Raw genomic sequence first — 12,457 nt, 5'->3', positions numbered from 1 at the left:
CCTCATCTACAAATCCTGCAACATAGGAACTAATTCTATCCTAAAACATAAGGATCAATTTAAAAACAAGCAAATTAATGATAATACTAATTTACTACTAACTTATTCAGATAAAAATCTATCCTTTTTTTTTTTTTAGATGCAATAAAAATCTATCACTAAGCCCTAAGCCTAAATTTAAATACTCCTAATTCTAATCCAAATAATAATATATTTAGCATATCATCCCGGGTCATAATATCTTATTGGATAAAGTCCTTGCTACCATGACACTGATTTATAAATAACGTGTAGCAGCTTCCATAAAACAAGCACACCCACACACGGGCACATGCACAGAAATGGAAGCAATACATGTCTTCCTATTCTGCATTACTCTCATCTTGTTCTTCATCCGACCCAAATTTCTTCGCAAATCTCAAACCAAAAACCTTCCACCAGGCCCAAATGGCCTCCCCATTATTGGTAACCTTCACCAACTTGGCCCTAGACCCCATGAAACTCTCGCCACAATGGCTAAAGAGTTTGGTCCCTTAATGACTGTCAAATTTGGCTCTATCACCACCATAGTTGCTTCCTCTGCTGAAACCGCCAAAGAAATCCTTCATACCCATGACCAAACCTTTTCTAACCGACCTGTCCCTGACTCAATAACCACTCAACCACACCCAGAAGGCACTCTTGCTTGGATCCCAGGTGACCAAATATGGCGCAACCGTAGACGCATATGTAGCACCCAAATGTTCACTCCTCAACGCCTTGACTATTTACAACACTTTCGTCACAAGAAAGTTCACCAACTCATAGCTTACATGAACAAACATAAGGGTACCCCAGTTGATATTGGGTCCTTGGCTTTTGCTACCACGTTGAATCTTATATCAAACACTATTTTCTCGTTGGATACAGTGGACCCAGATTTTGAAACAGCTCAGGAATTTAAGGAACTTGTTTGGAGGATTATGATGGATGCTGGGAAGCCAAATATTTCGGATAACTTTCCAAATTTGAGGTGGTTTGATTTGCAAGGTGTGAGACGCCATGTTAAAGGTTCCTATGTGAGGATGTATGACATATTTGATGACATCATTGCTAAGCGTCTGAAACACACAGAGACTGATAAGACAACAAGACATGGTGATTTCTTGGATGTGCTCCTTGATCAGGTGCAAGAAGATGGGTCTGGCTTTAGTATTGAGACCATTAAGCCCCTGATTATGGTAAGAATTTAATTCAAGTTTATATATATAAAAATATATAAACACGCACACATACAAATCTCTTATAGTTTGTACCGTTTTTTGTATTTTATTTTATATTCTACTAATTATAATTTGTCATACATTTATTTTTATCTATTTTGAACTTTGGCTATATTATAAAAAATGTTAAACAAATATATAATAAGTCATTATAATTAGAACATGAAATAATACAAAGGATTTGTATTCTACCATTTCCACTGGCGTGAGAGTTAATAGGGTTAATTATGGCACTTTATTAGTGCATTTGGCCTTTTTGTATAACATGGAACGAATCTAACCCCAATTTGATTGAAAATAAAATATCATCTCTATCATTTACCCTAGATGTTTTCATGCCTTTTGTTAATGGGTTGTGGTTAAAGAGTGAAAAAAATAAAAACAAAATTATAATTTGTTCATAAAAACTTATAAATTATTAACATTTTCAAAAAATTATATTATAACTAATAGTTAAGTATTTATTAAGATTTAATTTGTGTTTATAGGGCACAAAAGCCCTATAAACTTTGTCCATAATATTTATGACCCATTTGGTTGGAATGATGGAAAAGTGGGAAGATGAAAAATAGGGAAGATGAAAAATAGGGAGGTGATGAAAAAGTAGATGGATAGAAAAGATTCAGTTTTCTCTCCATGTATTTGGTTGAGGGAGTGTAAAAGTGAAAAAATGAAAAGCTCTTTTGTTTGGTTGAGTAGAAAAGTAAGAGAATAGAATATGTAATTTGTAAAAATTTACTCTTGTGCCCTTAGTACATAAAAAATATTATTTTTTAATAGTTTACAAAAATTATTATTTTTAATTACTACAAGCTTTCAAACTAATAGAACTAATAAAACATCTAGCAAAAGAAAAATTAATAATAATAATAATAATAACTAGCCTCATCATAGGCGCTTCGCGTGTGCTATGAGACTTTTTTGTGGCAAAAACAAAAACCTATGTTTTTATTTTTTATATATAATTTTTATTTTGAGAATCTAATTTATAAGTTGATAAAGCAATTTGAAAATTAATAGAAGAGTGGTCATATTTTTTAAGCAATATTTTAGTAGAAGTTATAGTTGTATTTTTATCGATTTGTCCTTTAGTTTTGTTTTTACTTAAACAAAAAGGTGTAGGGACTTTTTTGAAAAAAAAAAGAAGATTCCAAACAGAAGAAACCTCTCAAATAGTAATATAGATATAAACTTTTCGTTTGAAATGCAGCAAAAAAAAAAATCAAAAGAAAGAAGCAAAACATAAAAACAATGTCCCAAAAAACATTAAAATGCAAAATATGAAAATAAAGTCAAGTTCATTTAACGCGAACCAAAAACAAAAAAGAAGAAGAAGTTATAAAAAGGGCGACATTAAATAAGGGGAAAGCAGACGAGTAATTTATCATCAAACTCATTCTGTCTCCATTTTTCTCTCTAGTTTGAGAAAACATTTTCCTCTTAAATTGTGGGCTCAGGGAAAAACTCTCCCACCCCTCCAATTAAATGCCCTTTTTAATCCTTTTTTTTTTTGCAAAACTACACCATTGGTCTCTGAAGTTTACCCTATGGGTCCGTTTGGATAGAACTTATTGCTGAAAACTGAAAACTGAAAACTGAAAACACTGTAGCAAAATAATTTTAAAATGTGTAAATAGTACCGCGGGACCCATTTTTAATGAAAAAGTGGTTGAAAAGTGAAATTTGTGGGTCCATGAACAGTGCACGGATGCACTGTTCACAGAAGACTGGTCAACATATGCGGCTTGGAAAAAAAAAAAAAACTTGAAACGCAAAACGCAAAACGCAGCCTTGAATCCAAACACATTCTATGTGCGCAATTGATCCCTCAAATTTGAAGCGAGCACAATTAGTCCCTTAAGTTTTAAAACTGAGTTGTATTAGTCATTTTACTAACTGTTAATAACGGTGTTACTTATGTGACTAACGGAATAATGACTTGATATTTTTTTTAATGATGTGGCATTTTTTAATTAAAAAAATTACAAACTAAATTTACATGTAAGGAAAAATATTCAGGCTAAATTAAAAAAATTACTTTCTATCTGTTGTAAGAACTTAGAACCCATAGTGAGAGAGAAGGTGAGAGAGGGAAGAAGCTAAACCTAGCCGTTGCCTGAAATCACATGCCCTTGCCGTTGCCAGCAATAGCCCAAGCCGTAGCTACCGCCGACGACAGCACAGACATATAAAGATTCATTTGAAACACACTCTCTGCTTTGGCAAAAGCCAAAAGCCTCTTACGATTTTAGTACAGCACTACAGCCAAAAGCCTCAAATAGAGAGTGTGGAAAAAGAAAATTCATTTCTGTCATTTTCATCGTACTCAATAGTCACAGCAACATACGCGTAGAATTCACCTTGGTTTATGAGAGATAGTCAACAAAAAACAAAACCCATCATTCTTTGAATTCTCCAAAACCCAGGTTGGTTTTCTCAGCTATTATATTGGTCTTTGATTATTTTTTTTGCTTATTTCTTATTTTGGAGCTGACCCATTTGATATTTATGCAAAAGATTTATGGGTTTTACTTTTCTTAACTTTATCTTTCAAAGATCATGTTCATCTCTAGTTTAATCTTATGGGTATTGCCGGAGGCAGCAAGGGCATGGAATTTCAGACGGCAGCTGGGTTTAGCTTCTTCCCTCTCTCACCTTCTCTCTCGTTGTGGGTTCTAAGTTCTTACAACAGATAGAAATTAATTTTTTTAATTTAGCTATGAATATTTTATACCACATGTAAATTTAGTTTGTAATTTTTTTAATTAAAAAATGCTATATCATTAAAAAAAATGTCAAGTCATTGTTCCGTTAGCCACATAAGTAACACCGTTAACAGCAGTTAAAAAGTAATTTTTTTAATTTAGCTGTGAATATTTTATACCACATGTAAATTTAATTTGTAATTTTTTTAATTAAAAAATGTCACATCATTAAAAAAAAATGTCAAGTCATTGTTCTGTTAACCACATAAGTAACACCGTTAACAGCAGTTAGTAAAAAGACCAATACAACTCAGTTTTAAAACTTAAGGGACTAATTGTGCTTGCTTCAAACTTGAGAGACCAATTGCGCACGCAGGGTAATCTTCAAGGACCAATAATGTAATTTCGCCTTTTTTTTTTCTCCTATCTTCTCTCTCCCTCTGTCATTTCATCCCAACAAAACATACCACTAATCTTAATGCATGTTGTAGTGCTCAATTTTCAAGTCTATTTCTTAATCATGAAAATGTTTACAGGATTTGTTTATCGCCGGAAGTGATACATCTGGATCAACAACAGAGTGGGCGATGGCAGAGCTTCTACGTAAACCAGAAACATTGCAAAAGGCAAGAGATGAAGTTTTGCAAGTGATTGGCACTCAGGGTGAAATTAAAGAATCAGACATTAATAGACTTCCATATATCGATGCAGTTGTGAAAGAGACTTTGCGGCTTCACCCAGCTGCACCACTTCTCTTGCCTTACATAGCTGGAAAAGATGTTGAAGTATCTGGTTACACCATATACAAAGGAAGCCAAGTTGTAGTAAATGCATGGTCTATTGGTAGAGATCCCAAATATTGGACTAACCCTTTGTCATTTGAGCCTGAAAGGTTTGTAGGATCCAAATTAAATTACAAAGGAAGGGATTTTGAGTACATACCATTCGGCGCTGGTAGAAGAATCTGCCCTGGCTTACCACTTGCTCAAAGAATGGTTAGCCTAATGCTGAGTTCAATGTTATATTCATTCTATTGGAAACTTCCCGAGGGAATCACCCCAGAGAACCTTGACATGACTGAGCAATATGGACTCACTTTGAAGATGGCTACTTCTCTTTGTGCTGTTCCTTTGGTTGAGTAAAAGAAGGGTTTTAATTAATGGAGTTTGCATTGCCATGTACTTATGGCCCTTTTTCTTTTACTTTGATGTCGTTGGTTGTCAATGTTTTAAGAATGGGCGCCCAAAGGTTTGATTCCTCTGTGTATTACGTTCTAACTAGAAAAAATAAATTGATCACCTTATAAGCTTTGTACAAATATCTTGATCAATATATTAAAGCCCGTGTGCTTAATAATCTATATTTTATGTATCCATCTTGTTAATGCTCAATGCATGTGGTTGGTTTTTGATATCTTTATACTTGTTTAAATACAAAGAAGAAAACCATAATCTCACTCATATTAGCAGAGAATTGGACATCCCGGAAGAGTGAACAATTTCAGGGAAATTTGGAACACTTTTAAGTTGTGGTATGTCAGGGACTTGTCAAACGATGCCTCCCAAGAAGATGGAAACTTTAGGGGCTGTTTGGTGAAAAAAAATAAGTTTCGCATCACTCATCACTCAATTTTTATCACCCCTCACCCTATAACACATTTTCTATCATCCACTCAATTTTTATCACCCTCCACTCTCTAACTCATTTTCTATCGCCAATAATGAGGAAATATCTCACTCGCCCCGTTTGACACCCAACTCTTAGTTATGTTTTCAACCAAAAAAAGCTAAAAAAATTGGGACCTATAGACTTTGACCTCACCTGTGCACCATCACATTTCTTCCCCATTTCTCCTTGTCCTTGTTGAAGCTAAGCCCACAACACCTCTCCCTCAACGGTTATTCACAAACCTGATCTTATCTTATAGCTCAACATTATTCATTTAAAAAAATAATTCAACAAAACTCATTACCTAAAAAATCACATGTTTATTGAACTTGAAAACCAATAAAGAAAGGTTAAGGGGATGGTCCAATCGGAGATCAAAATCATTTGGAAATTGGCTGCTTGGGATTCACAATTAGAGAAACCGAACCCACAACCCCCATTCTAGTCGTGCCGTGTCGTCGCCAGAGTTCACATAGCCCGAGGTTTAGCGGCATTGACATATTGTTCATCGGATGGGTTGGCGTGGGAAGGGTGAAGGACAAAGAACAGTAGGCAAATCGGAGAAGAGAGGCTGTGGATGGGGAGGGCTAAGATTCTTTTGTCTTTCAGTGTGGGTGAGATTTTGCTCTGAAGAAGAACCCACAGCACCAACAGGGAAAGAAACAGAGACAAAAAGAAAGAAAAGTGAAAAAAAGAAAAAAGAAAAAGGAGAGTGACAGGTGGGAGAAGGCAAATCTGGCCTGACAATACTAGTGGACTCTGGCCATATTTGTTTATTTACTAAAATGTCATCGTAACTTTGTTTTTATAACTCAAAAACACTTAAAATATGTTTTCAGTTTTCATAACTCATCACTCAAAAATCAGATAATTGAGTGATGGAAACAAAAACTAAAAACAAATCCAAACAAACCAAACAGCCGTGGAGCCCACCAATTTTGAGTTATAGGAGATGGAAACAGTGTTATAAGTGATAGAAAATAGCAAATCCAAACAGCCCCTTAATCTCTCTCGGGAAGGCAAGAAAGCTTTCAATTACGGTAATGTCAAGGTACTTGTCAACCATGCCTCCAAAGAAGACTGAAGATATATAGACTAATTAGTTCAAAGTTTAAACCACGCTGATAAACAAGTTCAACCATGTGATAATAATTACTAAAATGTAAGAATAACAATATACATCGTCTTACAGTCATATTTTTTTATTTGACATATCCTATGATAAAATATACAATACTTGTAATTGGGTAGTTCTAAGTAGTTTCAAGATTATCATGACAAGTGGTTCCATTGAAGACATGAAAATTACTTAAGAAACTACTTAAGAAAAGTTGAATATGCAAGTCACAATACCTAGTTTGACACCTTTGACCTATCGAGATTTGATGAACCTCCATACCTGTCTATGTATTGAGCTAACGAAGTTTCTAATATAGCCAGCAACATTTGGATTCTAATTGGCTATTGTTTGTGGGTTTGTGTTAACCTAATAGGAATAGGAGAGCCAATTTAAAAGGCTCATTTAGTTCCTATTTAAATAAGGTGGTAGAGAAAGAAAATCCTAACCCTAATACTTCATAAGGTTTTCTTATTAGAATCCTACCCTCCAACTTTTGAACATGTGAAAAACTAAAAAAAGAGATCTTGCTACAACTCTTATGCGTCTTTGGGTTTTGCACTAGACAAAGTCTCTAGCACCAACAATTGAAGCTCTCATTGGTGTTTTTTTAAGCTACTGCAAATCAACTACAACAATCAAAAGGGTTGCTATGGAGTCAGACACGGATTGAAGATTTGTGCAAAAAAGTCAATAACATATTGGAGATTTATGCAAAGGAGATGACTTCTACAAGATCAAGTTCAATTAGGGATTAAGGCAAATGTTTAACTATAAGTTGGTATTTTGGAATAGCCGGGTAATGATAAGATTTCTTAATTCGTGGATTCTTCAAGAGTGGTGACCTGAGATTCACCCAATCATTTTTTTGCCTTATGAAGGTTCTTCTCATTAGTCAACAAATCACTATGTTAATTTAATCTCCACTGCATTGTAGTTTAGTCAATAACAGCAAAAAAAAAAAAACTAAACAACTACATCATGTTGGAAATATAATAGTGAATAAACAAGTTTAATACAACAAATTCTATCCTAAGTATTTTATCTAGAATGCAAAATAAAAATGACAAAGTAATTGTATGTAAATTTAAGTTGAATAAACAAGTTAAATACAACAATGCTATAGTTACACGCAAAGAGCATTATCCTTAAAAGTTGATTTATGCCACCTAGAGGAAAATTTAGTGTGATTGGTTTTCTTTGCCAACAACCCCTCAGAATTAGAATATAGTGTCAACCTTTGTGATGGACACACTTCCACTCACGAAGATTTAAGAACTACCTTCTAATGCCTTTCCTTAAAATAAGTATAAATGGTAGAAAAAAACATATCGGAGAGAAAGAGAATAAAATAGTGTATTTTTAAATATAGAGTAGTAAAGACTTGTAGGAAATATTGTGTTATTTCCCAACAACTATTTTTCTTATAATTGCCCAAAAGCTATTTTATTCTTTATTGCCCTACATAAATTCCCAACGGCTATAAAATAAAGAATAATAAAAGTGTATGGAACACACACCCACACCAATAATCTCCTACACATTACAAAAATGAAATTGGAAAGGCAATCTTCTAAAGAAATGATGTATCAATATGGTACCAAAAGGTTTTAACATACATAAGATAAATAAGTAGGAACTAAAAGACAATGATGGAGTTAAAACACTTTTAACTAAGCTATTAGTAAACCAAACTTACTACTCACATGACTTTCTTTACCAATGTTGTTCTTACGTGGGTTAGCCAAGCCCTGTGCTACTAGGATTCATGAGAGCTCTAGAAACCTACCCAAAATGTCTCAAAGGAAGCAACACAACTTCTACTCACACATAAGTGGCATCAATCAGGAGTGCAAGTAGGACACCCCATCCCAACAGATAAGGAGTATGGATTCATTAAAAGCCTAAAGCTCAACTTCCAAGAATCTGCAACTTAGTCGGTAGCATCCATCAAGAGTACATGCAGAGACACCTCATCCCAATAGGTAGGGGTAGGGATCTATTAAAAGCCTAAAACTTAACCTCCAACAATTTGCAACTTAGTTGGTGGCATCCACTAAGAGTGCATACATATGGGGTCAACAGGTAGGAATATGGATCCATTAAGAGCCTAAGCTCATGCTCACCCAATTCTGCAACTTAACACTGTCTCACACCATAGTGATAGACTCATCACTAATCTCCTTAGAGAGATAGCAAAAAACACATAATAAATGACTATGCCCACATGGTCCACTAATGACCTCTACCTCTTTATAGAGGTTGGGCATTAGTCAAAGTATCACAACTTGGGTATCAATCCAATCCTCTTTAATGTTTTACTGATAGTTGTCAAATCGTGAATCAATTTTTTATTTATTTTTTTTGTATCATGCATCGTATCAAATTGTGTATCATAAGATACACAACCACCTAATAAAATTATAAAATAATTATAGCTATATATAAGGTATATTCATTATAGATTTGAAATATATTCAACTAATGACCAATTTAATCATTATTTATGTAATAAAATTTAGCACAGCTAACTAAATAAATCAAATTAAAGTATGTTTATAATATGCACGTTCAAATTGATTAAACTCAAAAGTGATAATACATGATATATGAACCAAAATAATAATATATTTTCATCATCTTGTTTAATCAACTCCATCTAAGTCTTTCTTAAAAAAAAAAAAAAAAAAAAACAAACAAACAAACAAACTCCATCTAAGTCACTGTTATCATCATGTTCAGCATCTTGCAAAGTTATTTTTTAATAGACATTTTCTTCATTATTATCAACATTTACTATTTTTTTTGTTTTATATTCTAATAATTTTGTCTTTATATTTTTTCTTGGCATTCTATCCTTTTAGACTCATAATACTAGTAAAAAAAATAAAAATCAATTATATTTTCATTTAATACATTATTAATAGCATGGAAAATAAATTTGCACATATGACAGTGAGTGCTATGAGTATAGTCTAAATTTTGTAGGAGAAAGAGAAGGGAGAAAAAAAACTCATGGACTTGCTATTTTATTATACTCAATTAAGTTCCCCAATATTTTTGTGTTAAAAAAGTCTAAAAACTTGTTTAAACCAAATAAAACGACAAATTTTAACCCAAAAAAAAAACTCATTTTAAATCCACAGGTCTATGTATCGTACGATATGTACAATTCACTGATACAATATGATTTATAAGATATATATGTATATATCAGACGATTCATAAGCACTTACAATATGCCTATACAATACAAAACTTTTTGTACATGATACATACTGACAACTTTGGTCTTGCTCACCAGCCTTCTTGTTTGTGGTTTGGTTAGAAGATCGGCCAAGTTCCTTTCTAACTTCACGAAGTCCAATTACATAACACTTTTATTAATAAGTTTCCTCACAATATTGTGCCTTAATCAGATATGTTGATTTTTCCATTTATAACAACGTCAATAGAGTTAGTAAATAAAGATATATTAATTCATAAATTCCTAAGCCACTTAGCTTCATTCCCTACCTTCACTAAGGCCACTAACTCTGCTTTCACTATGGATCTCATTATGCATGTCTACTTGGATGACCTCCAGGAGACAACCCCTCCAACTAGTGTAAACACATCCACTAGTGAGCTTCACCTCATCTGTATCAGATATCCAATTAGCAACACAATATCTTTCTAAAACAACAAGATAACCACAATTCAGAAGTCCCCTTTAAATATCTCAACAACCTAGATATTGCATCACAATACTCAACACTAAGATTATGAGTTTATCTACTCAATCTACCATCATCATATGCAATAATAACAGAAGGATAAGTTTAATTTCAGAAAGTTTTTGAAGTGTGTATGTATGGTATTGTAAGAATTGTAGAGAGAGAGAGAATTAGTAGAGGTAGGTGGATTTGCAAACTTGCAAGGAGTTGCCGATATAAGTGTTTTTATGTGGGTGGAAATGGTTTTTTTTTTTTTTTTTTTGTGTGTGGAAGTTTGATGATAAGGAATGGTAATATATAACATAAAAAGCATGTACTAACCATGGTTTGTGCTTAATCAATGAAATCTTTTCAAAATTTGGAATATTATGTTATTGCTATTAGCAGAAGGAATAATGCATCGATTTCCTCTAAACTTCAAGAGATAGAAGTATATTTTTTTCTCACATTTTCTTGTGAAGTGTCATTCTCCCAAATCTCAAGAAATATCTTTGTAATTAACCCATAAATTTATCATATTTCTCAAAATCATAAATACAGAGCATGATTTTAGTGTTGAATTTAGACTTTAATTTTGGTGATGCAAGCAAGAATATAAGTCAAGATTTATTTTGCTAAAAAAAAAGATCCATGATTTATTTGAACCCTTTTGTGAAAATTCTACTTTAACTCCTATACTTTAGTCTTTAAGAGTGGTAACAAATTAAATCTTGAACTTTCAAAAATAAGAAATTAAACCTTAGACTTGGTAACAGTGTAGCTCAACTAGCACCTTTAAGAGCAATCACATAAGTGCTTTTAAAAAATAAAAATAAAAAGTTGCAAAATTTACATAATTTTGCCCAAAAATTGCCCACATCAATGGGCGTATAAATGTGCATATTTACATATTTGCTACCGTAATCATGTAAATATACACGGTTATCGTAGTTGTGTATACTTTAGTTTATTCTTTTTTTCTCTCTCACCACAACTCTGTCAAATTCTCTTTCTTCCTCCCAACATTCACAGCTCTTGAAGAAGAAGAAGAAGAAGTACAGCCACTAACTTAGCAACACTCAACCACCACCACCACTACAACCCAATGCAACCTAACACCACCCACCAAAAAACAAAATTAACTCAAAATCAACACAAACCCATACCAAACCCAATTCAAAATCAACTCAAACCTACCGGAAAACCTATCCTAAAACTAACTCAAAATCAAATAAAAAACCAAATCCAATGAAAAAACTGCCAAATCTACTGCCGCTGTTACTATTGCGATATCACCTTGCTTTGTGTGTGAGTTTCTAAGTTTGGGATATGAGAGAGGCAAAGAGTTAGGGAGGAAAGACGGCAAAGAGTTAAGGAGGAGGGAGGAGAGATGAGGAGTCAAGAGAAAGATAGAGCATTGAGAAGAGAGATATTAATAAATAATAATAATAATAATAAAACAAATAAAATAGAGACTATAATAGATAATCTGATGTAAGTGTCTTTTAAAAGTGATTGTGTAAATAGAAAATGTAAGTTTTTATGCTAAAATAGATGGAAAATTTTAGACAAACTGATGCGAATGCTCTAAGTGTTTCCAACGAGTTTCTAAAAAAAAAAAAAAAAACGTTTCCAATGGAGATATTTATGGTTCAAATTTCCCTCCCTTAGTATTAATTTTCTGTAAAAAAAAAAAAAACTAAACTAAACTTTGTGTAACAAAATTTACCGAAATCAATTTAATCTAACACCATGAACCACAACAAAAGTAGGAGTGTCTACCCAATCCATTAACTCAATGAAACCAATCCTACTCAAAAGCTTGGATTAGAATTTAATTTAGAGTGTTGGTTTAATCAAATTTAAGTTGATAGTTTTTTTTTTTTTTTTCCCAATCCATCTAACTTTACTTTGATCCATTGTATATTCAGTTTATTTTATTATCTTTATTTTAATTATTAATTCAATAGATTTTAGTATTTTAAGAATTAGTTTTAATAAATTTAGAAA

At 32.9% G+C, this 12,457-nt stretch overlaps 1 protein-coding gene across 1 annotated transcript; it reads left to right on the top strand.

Annotated features, from left to right (window-relative positions):
* Positions 1-327: 327 nt before the first annotated feature.
* Positions 328-5,316, top strand: LOC142611194 (geraniol 8-hydroxylase-like). The gene is made up of 2 exons (XM_075783238.1): positions 328-1,220; positions 4,504-5,316. The coding sequence occupies exons 1-2, from the start codon at positions 342-344 to the stop codon at positions 5,107-5,109; spliced, it is 1,485 nt and encodes a 494-aa protein (XP_075639353.1). The 5' UTR covers positions 328-341; the 3' UTR covers positions 5,110-5,316.
* Positions 5,317-12,457: the final 7,141 nt, after the last annotated feature.

Source organism: Castanea sativa, chromosome 9 (assembly GCF_040712315.1).
Source record: "Castanea sativa cultivar Marrone di Chiusa Pesio chromosome 9, ASM4071231v1".
Lineage (NCBI taxonomy): Eukaryota > Viridiplantae > Streptophyta > Magnoliopsida > Fagales > Fagaceae > Castanea > Castanea sativa.
The sequence above is the reverse complement of the archived record's forward strand: the minus strand, read 5'-3'. Positions and strand labels throughout refer to the sequence as shown.

Coding starts and splice junctions, on each gene's coding strand:
- LOC142611194 (XM_075783238.1), top strand. CDS start 342: ATGGAAGCAATACATGTCTTCCTATTCTGCATTACTCTCATCTTGTTC. Junction 1,221..4,503: donor CCATTAAGCCCCTGATTATG/GTAAGAATTTAA, acceptor AAATGTTTACAG/GATTTGTTTATCGCCGGAAG.